Raw genomic sequence first — 26,393 nt, 5'->3', positions numbered from 1 at the left:
GGCTCAACAGATGAAAGTTGGAGCATACTTTTTGCATTAAAAGATGAACATATGCGCCTTATATGGTTACAAGTCAATTAATCTTTTTTATAAATGAGACAATTGAGTAAGTACCAGGTGATTAATCAAGCAACAAGCGGGTTCAGCTTGTCAGCTGAGGTTGGTTAAAGAGAGAGAGGAGGAGAAGGGCAAAGGATCTCAAAAATGCAAGATCTCTCCCATCTCTTGCTCTGTGCCTTGGTGGCAGGTAAGGGCTTGAGGGAAAGCCTCAAGCTGTGGGGAACAAACACTTGAAAACACACTTCTAACAACTTTCCAAATAACAGTTTTATTTTCTTCTCATATCCCAAAGCTCACACGGGAGCTGGAATTCCATCTCACAGCCCGTCTTCAGATAGAAAGTGTGTGTGTATGTATTTGCATGTGCACATCAATTGATCTACTCAACTTCTTACTGTGAGAGGCTGCTGCAGTAGGTAGAGGATAATTATATCCCTCAAATAACTTATCGGCATAGCGAGTCATACATCTAATATTTATCTAGGGTGCAGGTGTGTTTTGTTCTCAGGCCCAACAGCTTGCAAGAAAGAATTATGGCTCCTCTGGGTTTGACAGCCTGTCCCCAGTGTGTGTGTGCACCAATTAATGCATTTGGAGCAGCTTAATCTTAGTCTGTGAAAAACAAAGACTGATGGGGAATGCGAAAAAAAAAGAAAAACAGGTTTATAATAAACTGGAAAACTATACAAGTTTTAGAGTAACAGCCATGTTAGTCTGTATTTGCAAAAAGAAAAGGAGTATTTGTGGCACCTTAGAGACTAACCAATTTATTTGAGCATAAGCTTTCGTGAGCTACAGCTCACTTCATCGGTCGATGAAGTGAGCTGTAGCTCACGAAAGCTTATGCTCAAATAAATTGGTTAGTCTCTAAGGTGCCACAAATACTCCTTTTCTTTATACAAGTTTTGTAATCTGACTCCCATCCTCAAAAACATGGAGTGAAATCCTGAATCCACTGAAGTAAATGGCGAAACTCCCATTAACTTCAACGAGAACATGATTTCACCTAAAATCTCAGGTTTGACATATAATGTCATTTATATTTTCTAATTGCACATGTGACTACTTAAAGAAAACAAATTTTTTGTTATGTGGCAGTAAAATTAACATTTCTTCTTTTTTCAGTAGCAATACTGGAGTTACTTGTTAAAAAGATCACATTAAAAGTATTTGTTGAATTTGAGTGCATAGTATCATGGGAGACGTTTATGATCCAACTTCAGTGCAAGGGGATAAAAGTGTCCAACAGTAGGATATATTTCTTGCCACATATACAGTGAGTGTCCTTAAAAATGCACATTTTAAACATTTAAACAGTTACTGCAACATTTGTGATCATTCCCACCTATGCACAGAGAACATCGTATATCAGTGGTGGGCAACCTGCTTCCCGCAGCTCCCATTGGCTGGGAACGGCGAACCGCGGCCACTGGGAGCTGTGGGGGGCCATGCCTGCTGATGGTCAACGTCAGCAAAATGTCTTGCGGCCTGCAATCAGATTGCCCTGATGGGCCGCAGGTTGCCTACCACTGCCATATATACTGCAAACAATAAAAGCTATAAAGTGCCACTTTTTATGGATGTCCAATGTGCTCTCTCCTTTGATACTGTTTACTATGAACCAAAGTAAATTAAAAAGCCACATGGCCCTGCTTTTATTTTACTGATCCAGCAACGCTGAAACTTAAGATGAACATGAACATCTTTAAGATCTGTAAAAGCCTGAGGGTCTGTAGCTTTCTCTTGTCATGGCTAAAGCTGATCTATTGATCCTTGAGAAGGGCAAGTTAGAAGCTTGTTAGAAGCTAATTTTTCTTAAGCTTTTCATTAGCAAGAATGTCTGAACAGAAATTAAAGTGATAGATGATACTTCAAAATGTACTGCAACATCAATGTCCCAGAGTTTAAGTATCTGTCCTAATTGTTATACCAGTCTCAGAGTATAGCTCCAGATTTTCAGATTCCTCATCTATATGAGTTTTACTTGCAAAACCAAAAAGATTTATTGGCAAAGAATTATAACAATATTTGTACAGTTAAGTTGGATACTTCAGAACCAAATGATGCCACAAAAGAAAAGAGAATTCAAGGAAAACAAATTAAGATTTTGTTAAAAACCTTCAGAGGCTTATACTTTGGTCACATTGACACTTGTGTTGCATTAGCTTTCTGGGAACTATGAGTGATCACTTTTTCCCCGTAAAAGTGGTCACATAAAGCAAATTTCAGAAGATGCATACATTATTATTATTTAATGGATTACAGTAACACCTGGACACTAACGGATATCTAGGTCCCATTCTTCTAGGCACTTTACAAAGGCAGAATAGAAGACAGCCTCTGCCAACCACCCACCCCAAAAGCCTAAATAGACAAGACAGGCAATGAGTGGAAGAAAGAACAGATTATGATCTCCCTTGTACAGATGGGGGACACAGAGATTAAGAGTCAAATCCAATGCCCATTGAAATCAATGAGTCTTTCCATCAGTGTCAACGGGTGTTAGACCAGGCTGCAAGTGACTTGCACAAGGTCACACAGGGAGTCTGTGGCAGGAATTGAATATATTAGTATTGACTCAAAGTGTGTGTGTGTATACATACATACACACACACACAAGCACACACACAAAAATATTGATGCAAAAGCAGTCTCAGTCATCTGCTCAAGTAACAAACAATACCATGTGACTCCTTTGATCAACCACAAATAGGCACAATAGTGTGAATTTTAAATATTCATAACAGACCCAAGGAACCACCTACATGCTTCACAAGATACACAAACATGGGAACCCATCATATCTGGCCCATGGCATTCTTACTGAAGGAACAGCAGGACTCATAGAAACCATCCTCAGACTACTCATCACACAAAGGGCCAGTTTCTTCCAGGACGCCATCAACATCCTTCAAAAACTGTGCAACATTAACAACCTCCCTCAGCAGACGCTCCTTACCACCATGGATGTCACCTCCTGGTACACCAACATCCCTCACAATGATGTCATTGCTGCCTGCCTCAAATATCTTCAAGACAATGGACAACACTCAGATATCCACCCAAACACATTGGCAAATTCATCCATTTCATCCTCACTCATAACAATTTTACATTAAACAACAAACACTTTGTCCAAACCATGGGAACAGTGATAGGTACTAGGATGGCTCCCCACTATGCCAATCTCTTCATGGGCCACCTTGAAGAATTTTTGGACAAATGCACCAATGATGTATCTGAGATACAGCAATGATATTTTCCATTCTCTGGACAGATGACCTAATCTCCCTTATAGATTTCCACCACAACTTCACCAACCACCATCCATCCATCATACTCTCTCTAGAACACTCCCACACCAACGTTAACTTCCTCGACACCCTGGCCAGCTTAAACAAAAGAACCCTACAGACAACTATATACAAGGAACTCCTGGATCACCATGCTAACCTTCACACATCTAGTACACACCCCAAACACCCCAAGAAATCTGTTATCTATAGCCAGGCACTCAGATACCGTAGAAGATGCTCCAAGGAGAAAGTCCGGGATACACTCTTAAAACCACCTTCACGAAATAAGGACATTCCACCAGAGAAGTAGATCACATCATGGAACAGGCTACCCAAATACCCCAAGAGAACCTGCTTCAATATAGGGGAAAAATCCACTAGTTGTCACCCACCACTCCACATTGGAACCCATATGAGATATCATTAAACAATTATGACCCATTCTCGATGGGGACCACATCGTGAAATGAATCGTTTCTGAACCACCTCTTCTTGCCTTCATATAACCTCCCAGCCTCATCATCAGACCCAAGGTCCCCATAGTCCAGGAGACACCAACTCAAAGAGGCACCAGACTTTGCCATAACGACAGATGTCAAACCTGCAGATACATCTCCACTGCTACAATGATCAATACACCCCATAATATACCTTTCAAGATCCATGGATCCTTCACATGCTTGTCACAAAAGGTGGTATACCTCACCCAGTGCACTAACTACCCCAACAAGACTTATGTGGGTGAAATGAGACAATTACCATCCTCTCTAGTGAACTCGCACAGAAAAATGATAAAAGACAAAAACAGCATGTCATCCATGAGCACTCCATGTCTGATCTCTCATTCCCCATCCTCAAAGGAAACCTGCACAATATCTTCAAAAAACAAGCCTGAGAACTTAAATGCGTAACTATGCTAGATAGCAAAAATCATGGTTTTAACAAAGACACTGGATTTATGGTTCATTACAACAATCTGTAACCCACTAAACCTCCTCTGTCCTATGACTGTAGAGGTGTTAACTGCCCACTTCACCTTAAATGATCTCTTGCAACATGTATTAATTTCTTATCTGTTCCACCTTGTATCTCACTGTGACACTCTGAATCCCTTTTCCAGAGTTCTGTGTAAGCTCAAAAGGTTGTCTCTTTCACCAATAGAAGTTGGTTCAGTAAAAGATATTACTTCACCCATCCTGTGTCCTTAAAAAAAATATCCAAAGATACTTGTTGAATAAATTCATACCATCATATTGAAGACTCTTATTAACGCAATCTGGTCAGCCAAACCACCCCTGAGAGGGAATCCCTCTATTAATGCACAGAATAGGTACTGCATAGGCATTAGAAGTGCAAGCTTTCCTGTAGCATCCTGCAAATGTGTCTGAAACTTGCCTTGTGAAGACTGCATCTAACGGTAAGTGGTAAATATATATTTAATGTCCAGTGAGTCCTTGAGACTTAATAATAAGGATGCCAGTTAGTCCCAGTTGTGCTGCTGGTTTTTTTGGTAGGGAAATCAACCTACAGGGGACAGGATATTATTTTCAGGACTTGTGAATTCTGCAGAATTTGCTGTGGAATCCATCCCTCAGCCTCAGAACTGTGCCCCAGAATCCACGTATTGTTAATTATTCAACTGCTGATCATTTTAGCAGAAACATCCGTTGATGTGTTTAGCCTAAAATCCCATACTGTCTCCCAGACCTCCACAGCTGCCAAAAGCCCCAACTGTCTTTTACCCAGCTGTAAAAGGAAAATTCTTACTCATTGTCAATATAAAAGTCTCTGGCATATCAAACACAGCATTACAATAAATTTAATGGAATCATTAAAACAACACAGGGCTACTGTACTGAGTGTGTTGTTCAATATGACATTTAATTCATTAACAAGCTATATTTATTTTAAATTAAGCTGGTGCAGCCCTTCCAATTTGCCACGAAAAAGTGTTGTCAAATCCAAGAATCTTACTGTAAATTTTAGGCTCAACTTGCTACAGAATACATGAGGCCCTGACTATTTTTATTAATGCTGTACTCAGAAATTAATCACGTAAGTGAGGAAAGAAGATCCAGAATGAATTTAAAGACAATTTTGCTTTTAAGTCCAACTTGCATAGCATTAATCTTTCTACAGGCAGGCAGCAGTGAGCAATGGGCAAAACTTAAAATGTTCAAAGATTGGTTCTGTTAAACACCAAAAAGTCTGGCTGCATGTCTCAGCTATCTGGATCACTTTAATCTGCAGAACCGCAGTACTCGCTTCACAAGCCTAGATGTTACTTTAAGATTTTTGTTGCTTCCTTGTTCTCGGCAGGCCAGAAATATCGTGAGAAGATCTTTTCTTGCCGTACTTGCATTATCTCTTTTTTCTATCCCCACAGGAACCAAGAAGCGCAGAGGTGCACAAGAGATAAAATAAAAAAAGTTAATTGACCTGATGCTCAGAACAGGTTCAGTCTGCAAGATGGGTGACATTTGGGGATCTTATTCCAGTCAAACCTGTATCCATGGCAATAATCAGACTTCTTTCAGCTGAATCTTTCCATTTGTTGGACTATCTGTGTTGACATTTATTTCTTTATTTCTCCTGATCTATTGTTTTTAATAAAAGATAAGAGGGGTCTAAACTACTGCTCCAGGCACTTGTGATAATATTTAAAAATACAATTGTTACTATTTACCATGCCATCAGTTTCGCCAATGGATTGGTAGAAAATAAACACTGACAAACTCTTCCATCCCAATATTCCTCACATCTCTCCTTTCTCCAAAATCGAAGCAGAATAGATTCATAGATGTTTAAGGCCAGAAGGGGCCATCATTTAGTCTTATCTCTTGCATCATACAGGCCTTTAAATTTCAGGCTATTATCCCAGCATTGACCCGAATAAATTGTGCTTGACTAACCATATCTCCCAGAAATGCATCTAATCTTGATTTGAAGATACGAAAGATGGCAAATCCACCACTTCTTTTGGTAATTTGTTCCAGCGGTTAGTCACCTGCGTGGTTAAAAATGTGTGCCTTTCTTCTAATTTGAATTTGTCTGGCTTTAACTTCCAGCAATTGGTTCTGCTGTGCCTTTCACCGCAAGATTAAAGACCCCTTTAGCACCTGGTATTTACTCCCCAGGAAGGTACTTGTACCCTGTAAACAAGTCACCTCTTGATCTTCATCTTTAATAAGACTGAATTCCTTAAGGTCCTCACTGTAAGCCAAATTTTTCCAACCCTCAAATCATTTATGTGGCTCTTCTCTGCACCCTCTCCAATTTTTCCACATCCTTTTAAAAAAATGTGGACACCAGAACTATGTGAAGTATTCCGTATACACCTCACCAGTGTCATTATAGAGAGGTAAAATCACCTCCCTATTCATCCTCGCCCTATTTATACAGCCATGCATCGCAATACTGCATCGCAGGAGGGCTTTGCAGTGTACCCTAAAGGTTAGAACAAGGAGAGGAGCAAGTTCCAAAGTCAAGGGCCTCTCACAGATAAAGCCTCATGGCAGCCTGAACAGCTCTACTGAACGCACGGGACGAGAGGTCTGTTTGCTTAAAGAAAAAAGAAAAAAAAAATTTTGCCAAGATTCAGCTCAGATTTTACTGAATCAACTCTCAGCTTACCTTAAAAGGAATAAACATATTTATTGTCCCTATAATCAACAGCTAGTAATAAATGTCCAAAAGTCCCTTAAGAATCACGATGACCTAGAATGCTTTGTCCCTTCTCCTGACCATTGTAACGGCAGGAAACATTTTGTTTGAATTACTGAATTACTGTTGAATTGTTATTAGTGGAAGGTGTTGGATATCATGGTAATGGGGGCAATAGGATAGACCGATAGATGGATGGATCAGCAGACACTGCAGAGTGCCAGTTAAAGTGAGGGGACATAGATCCCCACCCTCCCCGCATCACCTGACCATCCTTTTCCCCTCTCAGGTGCCCACCCCAGAAGTCTGACCCTACCCACATTCACCAGCCCATGAGCTTCTACACCTACCCCCTCCAAATTTCAGTGAGCGGAACTTGGCACACAGGGTTGCAACCCACTCAGGTTTGATCTGGCCCAAAAGTGATCAAGCCATGGCACAAGTACCTCCCTGGGCTCCACGACCTATGGGATGGATGAATAGAATGAATGCAACATAAAGCAAGAAGTAGGATGCTGAAGGGTTTAACTAATTTACCAGGTTAGAGTGACATAACTAACAAATCCAAGATGATATGGGCACCTGCTCTATTTTCCCTCACCTTCCCTTATCTATATAAGGTTTCAGAGTAACAGCCGTGTTAGTCTGTATTCACAAAAAGAAAAGAAGTACTTGTGGCACCTTAGAGACTAGCCAATTTATTTGAGCAGGACTTGTGAATTCTGCAGAATTTGCTGTGGAATCCATCCCTCAGCCTCAGAACTGTGCCCCAGAATCCACGTATTGTTAATTATTCAACTGCTGATCATTTTAGCAGAAACATCCGTTGATGTGTTTAGCCCAAAATCCCATACTGTCTCCCAGACCTCCACAGCTGCCAAAAGCCCCAACTGTCTTTTACCCAGCTGTAAAAGGAAAATTCTTACTCATTATCAATATAAAAGTCTCTGGCATATCAAACACAGCAAATAAATTGGTTAGTCTCTAAGGTGCCACAAGTACTCCTTTTCTTTTTATCTATATAAGAAATTCGCCATCTGACTGTCATACTTTGTATTGGCTCACTTACAAGTTTCATAGCCTTGTGAAAATGTAACTGAGGGGGGGGAACATGAGAACAACTCAATTTTTTTCATGTTTCTCTGCAATATTTCTGGGACTTTATGTTGTTCATGTTTGGAAGAAAAAAGTTACAAGCAAGAAAAAAGTTTAAAATTTAGCTATAAAATCATTAAAATTACAGCATTTGCGGTATCTGGTGAGACCAAATGGCCCATCAAGTCTCATATGCTGATTCCTGCAGTGGCCAATACTTTCTATATCAGAGAAAGACTTAAAAGAAAAATATAAAACCGTAATACATGTTGTTGATTGTGCATAAAGAAAAAATTGCTTCCTGACCCCTGAAGCAATCAGCTTACTCCCTGAAGCATGAGATTTGATTACATTCATCTCAGTAGGCACAACCATGTAGACTACTCTACACCTCCTAAACCCCCTACACATTTTATTTGATAAAATTACACTGCATCTGTAAGAATTTCTCAAATCTTTCAGTTCTGCAGCATGGAAATCTGTTAAATTGGATAACAACTACAGGGAGAAAGCCAAAAGTCTGTGTACTAACAGTATCAATTCCACATCAAAGGGGTATTAAAATTGTGACAGTCTGTACCCCAATGTTCACCCCTTTTATAAGACTATGATACGATAAATTTTGTACACAGTATGCCTTGTGAGGGACCATTTGAAAACTCAATTTGCTGATAATTATTTCCCAGGTAAAATGTGTATGGCAACACTGCAAGTAAAGCTGTAGGACTCCTCTGTATGGTATTACTAGACATATTCTGAGTCTGGGGTGTGCAGCCACAAACCAGTTCCCCAGGAACAAAAAGCTAGCCAATGCCTCAGCCAGGTGTTAGAAAAATCAAATAGAGCATCACCTGGTTAAGTGGCCATTCTTTGGCAGGAAAGAGGATGTGGGTGAAAAATCTACATCTTGACAAAAACAGTCAGGAGTTCCTGTCCACACAGACTTTCTGTCTCCTAAACTTCAATTTTAGATGGTTCTCAAAGAAGAGAAAGAGCTGTAAAGAGGAGAGAGGAGATACCCTCAGGATTCCTCCTCTCTCTCTACCCACGGCATCCACAACACCTGAAGAAGAAAGACAACAGCTGTGGACTGGGGAAGGGATCCTGACTGAAAGATTCAGCCAGTAAGACTGCTAAAAAACATGTAGTGAGAGAGACCTTTGCTTTGAATTCACTCCAGCTTGTTAAATTAGGCGTTAGTCGCAATTTACTTTTATTTTCTTGTAACCAGTTCCGACTTTTATGCCTCATTACTTGTAATCACTTAAAATCTACCTTTGTTGTTAACAAACATGTTTTATGGTTTTTATCTAGACAGTTTGTCTGGATTGAAGTGTTTGGGAAGCTCCATTTGGGATAACAGGATTTGTGCATATCATTTTGTATTAATAAAATGACAGACTTTATGAGAGCTTGTATCATCCAGGAGAGAGCTGGGCAGTACAAGATGCACATTTCTGGGGGAAAGTCTGGGACTGGGAATTTGCTGGTGTGGCTCCTGCAGTGTAATTCATAGGTGGCTGGCTGTAGCACTGTTGCAGTATAACTGGGAGTATGTTGGGAGCTGTATGTGAGCTGACAGCAAAGCAGTGTAAAAAGCACTCCAGGTTGGAGAACTCAGAGCACAGAGCTGTTCATCAGTCCAGAATGTACATTGAGTAATGTCACAATAATATATTGACACTTTAAAAAGTGTCAAGAAAAAACAATCCTGTAAAATGATCAAGATTAACACTAATGCACGACTAAATGGAATTTACTGCAATTAAAACAAAAAACAAAAACACACAAAAATCATACAAATGAAAAAGTTGTATATTTAACACTAACTCTAGGATCATATACAGCATGAGTGATATAAACCCAGGTGGTTTGTAGTAAAATTTAAGGACAGATCTGTTCAGCAGACCCTAACTGCCACCCATCAAAACAATCAAATGGAAATATTGAGTTCAACATCTGTCTCTTATTGCAACATACTCAAAAACTACTCTAAGCCTGGCATGACTTACTACAGAATTACTCAGACATAGAATGTAGGCTTATAAATGGCATTAGAGTGTAAATCTGGGACCAATAATGAGAAAAGTCGCACAAAAGCTGCCTTCATAATATAGACCACTGCAATCTTTAGTTTCATTTGTACAAAGACTCATCTACAAGTCTGGTGTCTTCTAGTTAGTTTCAACATGGCAGTTTCAGTTGAAACTTGGTATTAAACACAGTGCAATGTGGAAAACCAGCAACAACCATTGAAAACTGTGAAACAATTTTGTATAAAAAATAAATACTAGTAATAATTAATGATGCAAGAGAAGGGGCCATGGTCTGAGCACAGGATAGCAAACCAAGAATTGCTCAGTTTTCATCCCAACTCTGACATCAATTTCCTCCATGGCAACAAGCAAGACATTTAACCTGACTGCCCCAATAAAGTTGGGGATACTACCAACTACCTGCTAAAACTGGGTTTGGTGATGAAAAACTTATCAAATGTTTGTAAAGCGGATCAAAGCAGAGACATGTTGTACAAAATGCTTAACATAATATTCTTGTTACAGAATTTTGCAAACCCCTTATCTCTAACAAATTTCACTACATCCAGATCTGTTTTTCTATATGAAGTGCCCAACAGTCTCCCTCATGAAGCTTCATTACTGAAAGTTAAGCTTTCTTCAGGACTCCCACTTATCTCAACCTCAGTTTTACACATTTTTGTAGGATCCCCCAAAGCCTTCATAAAACAGGGTTTTAACTATATGCAGTTTATATCTCAGAGGTTGGGTCCTTCAATAGAAGAAGCAAGTAACTAAAATCACAGGATCTCTACCACAAGAATCCATGCAAAATTAGTGAGATGCCAATGACACTTGTGCTTGCGTTATCACGGTAATTTGTAAGCATGCTTCCCCCAGGTCAAATTGGCAGAGTCCCGGGGGGCGGGGGGAGGGTTCGTTTTCCTCTGCAGCATGGGGCCTGGGTCACTAGAATAAGTGGTGGATTCTCTGTAATTTAAAGTCTTTAAATCATGATTTCAGGACTTCAGTAACTCATCCAGAAGTTAGGGGGTCTATTACAGGAATGGGCAGGTGAAGTTCTGTGGCCTGCAATGTGCAGAATGTGACTACGTTGTCACGATGGTCCCTTCTGGCCTTAAAGTCTATGATGTGCCCTGCAACACTTCTGGGCCTTCCATGTTATACTATGTATTGTAGTAGTACCCAAAAGGCTTACTCAGGATTGGAACCCATTGTTCAAGGTGCTGAACAAACACAAAGCAGGACAGGGCTTGCAGGGTTACTGGCCTATGCTATGGCATGGGGAATCAGAATGCAGCAAAAGACATTTCAGGTTCAATTCACATTTGGTCACATGTTACTGGTATCTAAGATGGAAGGAAAGGGGGTGAGAGAGGGTGCCGCAAGACCCCACGGCCTGTGGGGAGGAAGTAGGAATTGCAGTGTTCTGTGTGTCCTTCCTGCCTTCTCAGTGAAGTCTATTGGGATGATGCATGCACCACCCCAACAGACTTCACTGAGGCTTCAATGTACTACTGTGGGTGTGTCATTAGTGACTCATGGAATGTGAGCAGGATTATCACAGCAGATTTAGGGGTGCTACTGTATGATGGCACCCCACAATGCACAGAACCTTGGGAGAGGGGGGAAGAACCAATCTTGGTTAGATAAGATCTTCAATTGATTTGCCCACCTCATTTCTCTCTTTCCAGGGTAAGTTGGTAGAACACACATCGTACCATGAGACAGAGCTATCCCAAAGTGCGAAACTCCCATACTGAGGAAATCAAAGTTACTGCAGGCCTTATCAGGTGCAACTCCAACTGCAAAACCTCTCTCTTAACCTAAACTTTCCCAAAACAGCTGTAATATAAGATTAACAACTAACATGAAATATCCTCCCCTATCACAGCCCCAATCCCTATTCAGAACCCATTGAGGCCAATGGGTGAGAGGGACAGCGACACCAATCTCGTTCTCTTAATGTTTCAGCTGCCCTGTTTTGGAGGACCTGATTTAGCAAGGCACTTAGCATACGCAGAACTTAAAGCACGTTCTTATGCTTCATTCATTTGGGATTTGGATTTAAGCATATGCTTAAAAGCTTTGCTGAATTGGAATCTAATTCTCCAAATTGTCAGTCACTTTGAGAATGAGACCAAATGAAAATTCAGATCCATGAATTTGGAGAACTGCAAAAGCCAGACACAATGTATGCACTTATCCTTCTCCTCAAAACTTTGCTTGGAAGAGCGGGTTGCTTTAAAAAAGTCCATGGGATATGCAGGGTTTATCTTTTTATTATCTTATGGTATTTAATACAGTGGAGCAAACAGAAAACAATCAGAGTCAAAAGATGCTAGACTGTCCATTATTTATGAAGAACGATTTATCAACTTTGCACTTTAAAGAAAGTTTATACCGTTTAATATTTCAGGAGCAGAAAGTAATTCTTTGTGGCTTTTAAATTATACACTTTAGAAACTGTAAAAAAATATCCTACGTTCCAGTACAATAATGGGTAGCTATGAATTTCTAAAGAAGAAACAGTTGCAGCCTGAATGGACATTTGAAACACAAAACGTTAACTGTGAGATAACCCTTGCCCTAGATGGTAACTGCTGATTTTAAGACTGCAGATCAGCAACACAGCCTTTATTTTCAATTGAAAAGGAAATTTTCTGTACATGGTCACCTAAATGTCAGTTCTAGTTTGTACTTCTCAACATAATAAACTAAAAGTGGTACTTGGCTGCTAACCACAGAGGATCTGCCATATACAACTGCATATGTTGTTTTAGAGGAGGGTGTTTTTTTTTTTTTTAATTTTAGTAAATGCTATAAGACACTATATTTCATTATGGCTTCGTAAATGACCGTATAACTGTAATTCCACGGAAACAACTATATTAAAAACACTAAGACTGCACAGTTAGATACTCACGAGTCATGAACTGTCACAGCATGTTCATCCTTACCCAGGTGCATGCATTACGAGGCAGTATTTAACCACACAATGGGCCAGATCCACAGCTGGTGTGAATGAGTGTAGCTTCATTGAAGCAATATATACCAACTGAAGAACCGGCCCAATGCTTTTTAATACTGAACCTTGGCTACATACTGTACACACTTACAGAAGAACCCCATGCAAAATACACTCTGCACGTGCAGAATATAGTTTTCAACAAGTTGTAACTTGATCAAAGCAAAACCAAATTTCACTACCCCGTCAGCAAGAGCTATTTCTAGATAAACACACACTTAAGCTGTACCGCTCCTCAAAAAAGGGGATAGGATTTCCTGTTTAATTGTTATTACTGGGAGGTACTAGATATGCTCATGTGACCAACAGGATAGACAGATAGGTAAGCAGGCACTGCAGAGTGCCATTTAATGTGAGGGGCCATAGATTTCCCCCTCCCCCATCACCTGGCCATCCTTTTCCCCCTCCCCTCTCCCCTTGCCCAATAGCCTGACCCCAACCCCCAACCCTAGGTAAACATTAACTTTCTGTCTCTAATGGTTCAGCTCCTCCACAAAGGTGATAGGATTTTTTTTAAGATGCCAAAAATATATTTTCCCCTGCTTTATCTCTATGCTCAAACAGGACTGACAATAAGCTTAAAAAAAAAACAAAAAAAACACAAGAGCTTAATTCAACCTCACCCCCCAAAGACCAGACATTGAAAAATGTTGAACCCAAAAGGTGAAAGCCTCCGGAAGTTACAAGTTCCTGAAATGAACAGTACCATACAAGATGATGGCCATTCTCATTAGAAACCAACTCCCTGCTGCCCACCCTGTCTCTCTTAACCTTTACTTCTCTGCACCAAACATTCTATCCCCAATACCTCTTATTGCCCACTTTTCCCAGGTTTGGATCTCTGTAGCGGGATGGTTGCCCGCTCCTGCCCAGTGGGGCTTAAAAGCCAGCCCTGGGAGAGAGCCAGAGCTAAGGGCAAGAAAAGCTAGGCTGATTGCGGAAATGCCCGCAGCTGGACCATGCCCCAATCAGGCCGCAGATGGGCCTGTAAAGGGGCTGCTAGGCTGAAGCTTAGCCAGTCTCTGTCTGTGTTCAGAGAGGGAAGGGGCCTGGCTGCAGGGACCTGAGGGAGTACCTAGAGTGGAGCAGGGCTGAGGGGGAAAGGTCAGGGGAGCTCCGGCCTGGAAACCCCCAGACTGCGAGGCCCAGATTAGGGCCTATTAGGTTCTGAGGTTGCAAGGGGGCAGCCCACGGATAGACAGAAACAGCAGGTCCAAACCCCTTCGCCTGTGATGAGTGGCTGATACACTGCAGTCTGCCCAGGGAGCGGGGCTAAGTGAGGATTGGCAGTAGCCAAGACTGAGGTGAAGTGGTGATAGTGGGTGGGGGGTTCCCCTGGGTGGGGAGACTGCAGCAGCACCCCAGACAAAAGGGTACCGGGTCCGGGAGGGACACGGGGGCCAGTGACAGGAGGATCACCAGACGGCAGAGGGCGCTCCGGAGGCTGACTAGCTAAATTCCAAGGACAACCAGCAGGAGGTGTCGCGGGGTGAGTCCGACTCTATTACAATCTCTTACTGCTCTCTTTTCCTGCCTTCCTTGAATCCTTCCTCCAAAACTCTCTATCAGATATGTGTTAGGGTTTTTTAAAAACCCCACAGAATTAACACACAATTCTTTATTCATTTTTATTAAATACTTTTAAGTGAATGGAAACAAACCAACCAACCTCACAATCTTTCTGTTGTAATGCACCTCTTCAAACAGGGTACTAAAAAGATTGACATGGAATGGTGGTATCACCATTTGAAGGAGCTATTCTAGTACTAATGATTACTGATGTTATTGTGCACTGGCAAACCACGGAGTGGGGAGAAACCAGGCTATAAATCATGGAAAATCAGCAAAACGTATTATTTCCCCCCCAAAAAATTTACCAGCAGAGACTTCATACAAGTTAACTGTTGCACATATGAAACTCTTCAGTCTTATATCTTAGCCAGTGGCAGTACGATTATTCAGGGGGAGACACCCATGACAGCATATCCAACTACAATTCTCATTCTCTTCAGTCCTATTTCAGTAGTTCTGTAACAGTCAGTAGTCTGAACTATTCATTTACTGATCCGTTTATACTGTTCAGTGGGGTATTTTTATGCTGGAATTAAAAGCTGATATTATGTTATTATCTTGGATGCATCACAGTCTGAGCAGCTATTTTGAAGGCTTTAAGTGATGGGCCAGCACAAGGCTATTCTCTGCACAGGGAAGAATTTCGCCTTTGGTGTACTGTTCTCTTGGCATGCTGCACTTAAAAGCATTAGATGAAGTATCAGCCAAGTCATACTTTCTAAATTGAACTTCTGATTTATGTTGCCGAGCCTGTGGGAATAACTGCCAAAGTAACACTTTCAGCCATTAGCTCTCGCTTTTCTGACTTCCTCAGTTTTGTTGCACATGGCTGTAGTGGGCTTGGGGGCAAGAGGAAAGGAAACACTTCATTAGCATAGAGAATGTAGAAAAAATGCGTGCGGTAGAAATTAAATGGCAAAGTTGTGCTGCCAACATGGGCTGTATGGAAATGAAACTTGTGGCAATGTCTGTTGGCAAAGACAGGAACGATAATAATACTGATCTGTAACCAAAATGATACATAATACACTGAGTCATACATTGCTACACTATGCTAATTAAGAAATGAAAATGATAAACCTATACACAGAGAAAAACTATATATGTATAGTACTCACAACTAATTGTAAACTTCTTGAAATTATATCATTAATTTTGTATTGTAATTTTGTTGTTCTACAGTTCACTATTATAGTAAATCATATATGTAATAGCTGACATTTATGCAGAGCTTTAAATACTGTAATGTATTTACAAACTATGGGTTTACTTGCAGGGCCGGATTTACACCTTACGAGCCCTGAGGCACAGCATCTTCAGCGCACATGTGCACATCCCCCCCGCCCACAGCAGACGTTTGTGTTTTCCATAAAAAAATGAAACTTTTAACCCACTTTTAACTTTTAGTTGCCCCTAGAATGCCGGCACCCCTAGGCACATGCCTACTGTGCCTAATTGGAAATCTGGCCCTGCTTACTTGTGCAAATGTACATGTGTAGCCTCATTAAATCAATGGGACTGCTTACATGAGAAAGCATTCAGCAACCTAAGTAAGGGCTGCAGTATTGAATCTTTTATGTGGGGAACCTGAACATCACCCCCAAAATGTACTTATCTCTGGATAAAAGCTGACAACAGTCCAGCAGGACATAGCAATCCTGCACAATTTACAACAGCACGTCAAGAATATAATATTTTATTCAACTGACAAGAAAATGTAAATAGGAAGACTGTAATTACCCAAGTTAGAATTGTCCTAGAACACTGGAGTTATCATCATAATCATGCAAAAGTCAGAGGATCTTTCAGTGACCACAAGTAGCCGGGACCTTGTTATTATCTCTGAACCAAAAGACAGTACCCTCCAGTGGAAGTACTGGAACAGTGTTCTGGAAGTATCTTGCTGGGACACCAGTTCAGTCTGGACTTTGAGGGAAGTATGCCACCTACTGAATCATAACACCAATAGATAGCTAGTATAATAACCCTAATGTACTAACAACAGCCTTGTTAAGTGTCTGAAAGGATTTACAGTCAGGATGCCCGTTTCCCGTATTACACCCACACTTGGTAATGCACACTTTGCCAGAAAACACGGGAATTAATACAGCAAGTTGCAACTGGTACAATACCCATGTATAAGCATATACAAAACAGGATCACACTGTTTTGTACAAAAAATAGCAAACGCTTCTATTGAATCGAATTTATGTAGCATTCAATCCACTCAGACTACTGGGGACCCATGCATCACCACCAGAATAATAGTTTTGTGACAACAATGAAAAGAATCACACAGATCTTCATCTTAAACTGAAATGTTTGATTAAATAAACATGTTAGACTTACGTAGTTCTCCGACTTTCAGGATTTCACACAGCATCTTTGTCAGCTCGATGCTACTGCGGCCAAAGGGACATTCATGTTTGTCTTCTCGGCTGCTGTTTTCCAAGACAATCTGAAGTGGAAATCAAAATGGAAGTTGATTTATTTGAACAACATGTGTGTTGAAGAAATGTCCTCTATGCTCAGCATATACAGTGAACGTCTGATTGCCTTAGTAATTTAAATCACAAAGTAACCTTGTTCTCATAAACTCAGGATTTTCATCCTAGATATTAGAAAAATAAATATCAAGATTATTTTTGAGGAATCTGTGGAAAGAAAGGAAGATATGTTCCGATCCATTTTACTGCTGCTGAGCTAAACACAGCCAATGGTCCCCCATGTTCAAATATGCCCATTTCTGAAGCACTGTCATTCTAATAGAACATTGCTGCTCTGGTTCCAACTCTGCATGCAAAAATCGGAATGGAAACCAGCGGCAAAGGAGCTGATCATTTTTACATTTAATTTTGTGTGTGCCATGAAAGAAAATTAGATTTTTTTAAAAAATAAATAGAACTATTAAAAAGAATAATAAGTACAAGAATAATCTTAATAATAAGAATAATAACTTTGGTTCTGGGTCCATAAAGGCCTATACTAATAAAGCCTATTTAAGCCATATGAAAATAATAATAAGGTATGAAGTTGTGCTTATTGTATCTCTAATGCAGGTTTGTGCATGAAAAAGATTTTAGTAAATTATTCAGGAACAGTTCACTATAAAGGCTACCAATGTAGCACAGCCAGGCTCTACAAGTCTTTTGGCCATCTGCTACATGACAGTGCAAACGCAGTGGAACACAGATTTAAAAAGAAAAAAAAAAATTCTGCACTTTATGAAGTGATGTAACTCTTATTTTGGACAGAGCCATCCCAACCATTACAGATGGTCTAAAATATCGTTATAGAGAGGAGAGAATATTATTTATGAGAATACTACAGATTTTGCATAAACTGGGAGCGACTCATTTCTCATTTTGAATGCAAGAAAAGCAGGACAAATAGGGCCTGAAAACAAAAATTAATTCAAAATAGGTTTCTACTAAAAACTGGGCTTGTGATAACAAACTCTCATACCAGCTTTTAGAAAAGAAACAACGCAAGTGTCCTAAACAGCTACTGCCTGGCCAGAGGAAAAATATACGCCAAAGCAGATGTTTCCTAAGTACCACAGTACCTCAGATGCTCTCTCAATTTACTTGAGAAAGAAGGTGTTCAGACACTACTCTCTACTTGGTGTGATTTCTTTCTCTCAGCTTGCTTCCCAACCATACCCTTGCCTGGAAAAACTTTTTTTTAACATGGCATAGAACAGGGGAGGCCAACCTGAGCCTGAGAAGGAGCCAAAATTTACCAATGTACATTGCCAAAGAGCTACAGTAATAAGTCAGCAACCCTCCAGCAATCTCTCCCCCCGCCACTCCCAGCACCTCCCACCCACCAGAAGCCCCGCTGATCAGCACCTCCCCCTTCCTCCCTGCACCTCCCGATCAGCTGTTTCGTGGTGTGCAGGAGGCTTGGAGGGGGAGGAATGAGGACATAGCAGGCTTGGGAGGGGGTGGAGTCGGGGCAGGGCCTGTGGCAGAGCCAGGGGTTGAGCAGTGAGCACCGCCTCCGGCAAATTGGAAAGTTGGCGCCTGTAGCTCCAGCCCCGGAGTTGGTGCCTATACCAGGAGCCGCATATTAACTTCTGAAGAGCCGGATGTGGCTCCGGACCACAGGTTGGCCACCCCTGGCATAGGAGAATTCAAAATGGCTTAATCTCATCACTGTGAGGCAAACCAAATCCATATTTTTAAAAAGCCTTAAAGACGGAAGCTTAGGACAAAATAACAAGCCTAACACAATCTTATTTTTCAGACATGGAACAACTGAGGATTTTGAGGTGGAGGACCAAGATTGGGGGCTGCACTGAACCCTGTTAAAACAGCTAATTAAGAAATAAATCTTAGATACAATATTAATTCGTACATTTAAAAAAAAATCATTGTGAAGCAGTTAAGGTTGCCAGACACATAACAATCACAAAAGCAAGAAATGAAAAGTTAAACCACCTCACAGAACACAACATCTATCTATAGACACATACCTTACCACTATCACAAAAAACATACACCATAGACCACAACCTTAATTCATCCCTCACATGTCACCATCAGATGTAATGTACAGGGTATAATGCCAAGCTTTCAAAAACGCTTTCTCCACACTACCTCCTTGAACACCATACAGCAGTGAGAAGGAACAGGAGACGCAGTTGGACTGCCCTGCCCTTTATCACCTCGGACAAAACCATGAGGTGAAGCAAGGGTGCATGCACAGATCAACAGACGCTACTACTTTCAAATTCTCTGGCTCTGGATGCATGGCGTATGTGCGTAAACCCACAGTGGAATACAGTAGGGACCATCACCCAAAGAAGAACAAAAGGCTACTTATATACACAGGAGGAAAAAAGTTATGCTCCATTTTAAGGACATTTCAGACTGCAACCTTAATTGCAAAGAGCCTCTGCAATAAGATGTGCCTAATCAGCAAATCAATCAATGTATATTAACCAGGAAAAGACATTCCACAAAGAATTAAATACAAAAGCAATCCCTTCACCTCAGAAACCTTCCCACAAGAAGAGAGGGGAAAATGGGTTCTGAACTGTCCTCCAAAGATCAACAGACTCAGGCTTTGTCAGATAAGTGGAGGGAGACACATTCAGCTCTCAAGGGATGAAATCTTGGCCCCATTAAAGTTAATGGTAAAAGTCCCATTGACCTGAATGGAACCAGGATTTCACCTTGCTATCTTAGGCATTTCTGAAGCACCCATCACCTTGCCCTTACTGGAAAGTCTTATAGAATGTAACAAATGTTTTATATGATGAGTTAAAAACAAAATAAAAACACCCAAATGCTGTAGAATTTAATAGAGAATAACAGCCCCTGCCATAGAAATCTATATGATCGCTGTGACAAAGTTCCTCCACTGCCTTGGTGGGTCCTGCGCTTATTGGCAGATTTGCTCGCCTCAAAGATTCATGGCAGCCCTCAGTTTGGCCACTTTTTGCTAGTGGCTCAAACCTGCCCTTCACTCAGGTAACATCATCACTGGCCAGGTCAACTCCTCCTGTATCCAATAGGAAGATGTGGAGAACCTGGGCCTGCCCTCTGCTCCGGGTTCCAGCCCAGGGCCCTGTGGATCACAGCTGTCTACAGTGTTTCATGTAACACCTGTGTGACAGCTACAACTCCCTGGGCTTCTTCCCCATGGCCTCCTCCCAACACCTTCTCTATCCTCACCACAGGACCTTCCTCCTGATGCCAGACAGCATTTGTACTCCTCAGTCCTCCAGCAGCACACCCTCTCACTCTCAGCTCTTTGCACACCCCTCACTGACTGAAGTGAGGTCCTTTTTAAACCAGATGTCCTGATTAGCCTGCCTGTCTTAATTGATTCTAGCAGCTTCTTAATTGACTCCAGATGTCCTAATTAGCCTGCCTGCCTTAATTGATTCCAGCAAGTCCCTGATTGTTTTGGAACTGCCTGTGTTACCTTACCCAGGGAAAAGGGATCTGTTTAATCTGGGGCTAATATATCTGCCTTCTGTCACTCTCCTGTAGCCATCTTGCCCGACCCTGTCACATCGCTTAAAACCAATCAACCCACACCCTACAGAAAAGATTTCATTCTATAGGTTCTTACAATAATTCCTGTAGAATCCTAATTGTTTTATCTTTATTAAATCCTATAGGATTCTTCGACAAAGGTGGTATTTAATAGATGGGTTAAAGAATCACCAGTATGTCCTGCCACCTGCCTCCAGATATTTAGTCTCTTAGTGGATGTGCCCCAACTGATCTCGAACAGCATCAGTGGTACAGGAGGAGAAAGGCAGTCAGTCTCTTGGCCTCTGAGTAGTTCAATGCTCTGCTAGAGGAGTTCTTTTTTCTGCTAGAAGTTTAGGATTAAACTATGCCTAATTATTCAGTGCAATACCTGGATAACAGCTGTACCAAAACAAAAACACCTCTGCAATTTTTGTTTTACATTCCTGCAGCCACCCTTCAGGAACAAGTGAACATCTCTCCACTATGCATTCTGGATTAGTCATTCTGTTTTAGAGTCCTTCTCATAGGAAAAAGTGATCTGCTCCCAGACCCAAGTGCTGGAGATAGGATAGAATGATACAAGCAAAATGCAATGCTTCATCTCACTTTATTGAAATCACTTGTTTTATTTTTCTCTCTCATAATAAAAAATAAAATCTGCATACTGGACCGAAGGGCTGTTTTGACACAGATTTAGAGACAGCTAAGGAAAGTGAGTAATAAAATCAATGCGGAGAGAAAATGAAAGCGGAGGGAAAAAAGGCACCAGTCTTAGCAATATCACTGCTCCTGGCAAACGCATTTTGTTGAATTTCACATTAACCCAACGTGTTAACATTTCATGAGTGCATAAATATTTAATGGTAAAACTGTATCTTCATACAATGTTAAAGCAGAATTACTGCAATCAATAAGAATGGCTGAGAAATAGTTGAGGCACTGTTTACTACTAAACACCAAATTAAATGGCAATTTGAGTAATCAATATGTAAAGCAGCTTCAGAATGCTCCTTTCTCCTTCCATTCAAGCATTCATCTTTTCACATTTTCTGTATAGAACAAAGAAGACATGACACATAGTAAAGAATTTTCAAGCAAGGAAGATGGAAAAGGCATAGCTGCCGTTAAATATGTGGATGTAAATTCTACCGTTACAGATACTGATCTTTAATAAGCCACAATTACTGTAAAAAACAGCTCTTATAAACAGCCCAGAAGAAATAATTCCTAATCTTGGCAATAGATTTAAAACATTCATTAGTTTATCTGTAATACACTTTTCATAATTTAGGAATACCATATCCTGATGCAAAATAAAACATTAATAAAATACTGCTGACAAAGGCAGTATCTTTGTTTTATCTTTGTTTCCCTGAGCTCTCTGGTTGTGAAGGGGACAGAAATAGTCAGCGGGCAAACAGGTTTCTTTAGCAAATTGCTCAAAAACACTAGCAGGGAAAGAAATATATCTATGAAGTAATATACGGATCTAGACCAAAAATACTCATGCACCTTTGTATTAGATTTTATAACTTAGCTTGATGCATGATTCTATCTGTTTATTTATTCCTCTAAGAAAAATTAACAGCCAAGGTATCACTAAACCCACATAATCCTTATTCAAATGGAAATCCACAGTTAAGATGCAACTCCTCTTGACCTCATCTCAGCCTTGAATTACCTGGCTGCTCTCTCCTTTCCTGGTACGGTACTACCTCCCTCAGTGTTTTCGGATGTTTATTATTTGCACGTGGTAGCATCTAGAGGCCCCAGTCAGGGATTTGGTCCTCCACGATTCTAAGTGCTGTATACACATTTAAAGAAAAGACAATCCTTACTCCAAATTGTGGGAGTGCTGCATGCTGCTCATCCAGTTCTCTCCTTCATTTCCTTCTATTGCCAGCCCTCTCAATGATCCAACAAAGAAACTGACAGGTGTGCAACTGTGATTCCCTCCCCCATACATACATTATGTGTATACCATACAGTGTTATCAGAATGGTACAATTTGGGGAAACTGTACCATTCTGATAACACTGTATGGTATACACATAATGGCTTAATCTTTTCTTGGATATGACCATTTGAGTAAAGTTCTGAAAATTTTTCACTGGACCTCGGTAGTTTTCTGAAAAGTCTTTTAACTGCTCCAACTGACAGAATTTGTTTACAGCCTCATAATTACCACAAAGCTGTTGTGTACCACATTATCTGGTTTAACTAAACACAAGTTATGAAATTTAGAGCACAGGCTGGAACTCCAAACCTAACCCACAACTGTTTTAAGTATTTAAACCATAACTGGGAAATAAGCTCAGTTCTTGTTCAGAGACCACTACCCCTACACTGAGGCACTGTGAGGAAAGTTAAGACAACTGCTATGTGCCGTGCTCACAGTTTAAAAAGGATCCAGGATGGAGAAAAAGGTAAAAAGATATAAAGGGAAAGAGACCAAGGAAAAGGAAGAAAAACTACAGGGGAGAGCAAGCAGAAGAAACAATACGAGAGAAGAGGCTAGGGAGAGCTCAGAGGAAAGAAAAGAGAACAAAGAAACAACAAATAAAGGGGGAAAGTATAGCTAGAATACAATAAATAAAATAATAAAATAATAAGTAAATAAAACAATAAATAAAGGGGGAAAGTATAGCTAGAATACAGAATATGTGTACAATACAGAAGAGAGTAAAGCTAAAAAGGAAGACAAAATTAATCCTAAGAGGAACAAGTTGAAGATGTTACTGAAAAATAAGAAAATAAGAACGGGTTAAAGAAATGTGAAAGGGCAAGAGGAGACAATTTTTAAGAAAGTAAATGTTATTCTCCCCCCCCCCCTTTTTTTTTTTTTTTTTTACCATTCCCACCAGTAATATTCTATAGCTAATTAAGGGGCAGGAATTGGAGAATATTGTTGCTGCAAATGTTGTCTTACTGTTTTATAATGTATTTTTCCAAATTATTTAATTTGTTCCACAGCAAATACTGCTTTCGCCCCCTAAATTTCAATCTTTACTGTGGAGTGGAGGGGAAAGTTTCCAAATACTTACTAAACAAAATCAAGGTGGGTCAGAGAGAGAAACGAAGGCCTTTGTTTACATTTGGAAATGGTACCATTTCAGTCATTGATTGTCAGCAATCGATATAGCTGACCTGGTGCTGACCATGGTTTGACCTTGTCTACACCTACAGCTAAACCTTAGACAGCAAAGGGTCAACTAAACTGATTGTTTAAATGATGCTTCTTTCTACAGCATCAAAGCTGGAAATGATAGACATTTATCCAGCAGTTGTCCTGGAGGGAGTCAGGCACCTTCTCCAGTAAACAAGAATGCTAGACATCCAACAGCCACGAACCCAACTAGGCATCGAGAAAGATATAGAGGAGGAAATTTCTTTCTTGGTACATGTGACTTTTTTTATACCGACTACTCTATATACTTTACAGTATGTTGATTATAATCAATAGGAACCATCACCCAAAACTCTTACAATAAACTGGTAACTGCAGGAAAAAAGTCCAAAACTACAGAGGATAGCATAGCAAAATCTCAAGTCTCATGCCAGAATCACAGAGATACAATGTAAAGTTTCCAGCAACAAACAGGAAACAAAAGTTTTACTTAACTGTTGCTGGAAACTTTACATCATTCCTTGGTGATCCTTCATTGACTATCATGCCATTGGAGCATGATGCGGTCCCTCAATATTGGGCAGAGACATATTTTTTCATATCTGATTATAACATAACGTTGACCTAGACAAGGCAAGCAGCTTATATGTTTTCAATTGACTTTTTATTAATAACTGAGAACAAAGTTATAAAGATGGGTATTGCCTTCATGATTTCCACCATCAAAATATAGAAGGAAGAAACTGGCAGCCAAATATTTTCCTTCAATGTTAAGAAATAAATTTAGCCAGTCCCCTAGTTCACACATTAAGGATGACATTGGCTCAAAGAATATTGCTCCAAAGCAAATTGTTGGTGGTATTTCTTAGATTCCTGCACTGAGCTATAGGTTTGCTAATACCACAGAGATTCATTATGACTGGGAATGAGATACAGAGTGAAGGACTAAAAGATTCACTACAGCTACAGTAATACAATAAATCCCAACACAGATGCTTTGACAGGCATCATGGCACTATTAACTATCAGTATTTCTCTACACTTGTTGTACAATAATATAGCCAAGCCCTACTTTTCTTGCAGTGTGTGACAGGCAAACATCAAAAGGAGATGTTGGCTAAGATAATAACCCTCACCAGATCCCATAGAAGCAATCTGGAAGTATTTGAATGCTAAAAGAAACATGACATTCTATCTTTTCTTCTCCTTTGCATTTTCTTACCATTGGTTATGTACAATGAACTTCTCTATCATTCCTGCCATGTCCAGATGCCTTAATTGCCTTGTCTGGAAATAGCTTTTCCTGCTTGTGCTGGATAAGAGGCCCTATTATGGGAAGATAGGATTTCTGTCTTTCCCTTTCTCCACTCTGCCTTTGCTCCCAAAGCTTTTATCGTCATTTTCCTTTACATACATCCCACTGTCCTTCTAACCATCTTCCTCTTGTGTTGTCTCTGTAACCTCTCCTCCTACCTCTGTTATCTATTTGTTTTCCTTCCATCTTCCCATGTTGCTCCTTTTGCCTCCCCGTTCCTCAGCCCCCCATCTTTCTTCTCCAGCCTTCTACTGTGTATTCATGTGGAACAACTACAGCTTTGCAGGACAAAACAAAAAAATTACTACTCCCAGGCAAAGGGATTTGGATCACTGCCTATCATCCAGGGAAGGAGGAGCTTGGAGTGGTAGGCCAGAGGAGTTTGGACATCTTATTCAAATGGCAGTATCAGAGAAAGGCTGATCAGCCCTAAGGGAAATAATCTCTCTGATATAAGGAACTCAGCTGAAAAACCTTGCCTTTACTGAAAGGAAGCTAAGGTTTATCTACTGGATCAAGTTAAGGGCCATGGGTGATAAGTCTGTGATGGATCACCACATAGGGAAGTTGGGTGCAGAATATCCAACTGAGGGGTGAGGGGTGTCCTGTAGTCTGCTGCTCACAGGAAGAGCTGTCAAACAGGAGGCATGGACCACCAACATGGTTAGCCAGCCATGAAACAATGTGAAGCAGTCCTGTGGAAAAAATAAAATATGTGATCATGTAACTGAAGACTGTACCATAATGCATGTGCACCAGGGGTCAAAATTAAAGTTGAACATATCTGAATACCTTAAATCTGGTATTTCCTTCCTTTTGAGTGTTTGACCTTGCAACCTTAGTAACTTAGTGGGGGTTTTCCCCATACTTGTGTTTTGTATGGAATGTTTAGTTTGGCACCTGAAAATTATGAAGTTCTTCATATTGTTTTGTACTGAGCAATGGATACGCAGTATAATAAAATCAAATACTGCAATATTAGATGCTAATCTGGGGTGTACCTTCAATTGTTCCTCATGGACAGTGCTGCACAATGAATAATTCCAGACTGAAAGAACCTTTCTGCTTGTCGGACTGTAGTGCCAACAGCATGGCATGCAGTCCAATTTCAGAGCCTTTGATGCTGCCTTGACATTATTCCTGCCAAATGTACATGAACAGTAAATTCCTTTTGTAGTGAAGCACAATGGATAACGCGACTGACTACGGAT

At 40.5% G+C, this 26,393-nt stretch overlaps 1 protein-coding gene across 3 annotated transcripts in view; it reads right to left on the bottom strand.

Moving 5' to 3' along the window:
* Positions 1 to 26,393, bottom strand: part of ELMO1 (engulfment and cell motility 1) — a 421,610-nt gene that overhangs the window by 180,048 nt on the left and 215,169 nt on the right. For all 3 annotated transcript variants that reach the window (XM_048839200.2, XM_048839201.2, XM_075125620.1), the window contains one exon: positions 17,100 to 17,208. In XM_048839200.2, the coding sequence (XP_048695157.1) occupies positions 17,100 to 17,208 (109 nt within the window). The remainder of the gene's footprint in view (positions 1 to 17,099; positions 17,209 to 26,393) is intronic.

Source organism: Caretta caretta, chromosome 2, assembly GCF_965140235.1.
Source record: "Caretta caretta isolate rCarCar2 chromosome 2, rCarCar1.hap1, whole genome shotgun sequence".
NCBI classification, from domain to species: domain Eukaryota; kingdom Metazoa; phylum Chordata; order Testudines; family Cheloniidae; genus Caretta; species Caretta caretta.
The sequence above is the reverse complement of the archived record's forward strand: the minus strand, read 5'-3'. Positions and strand labels throughout refer to the sequence as shown.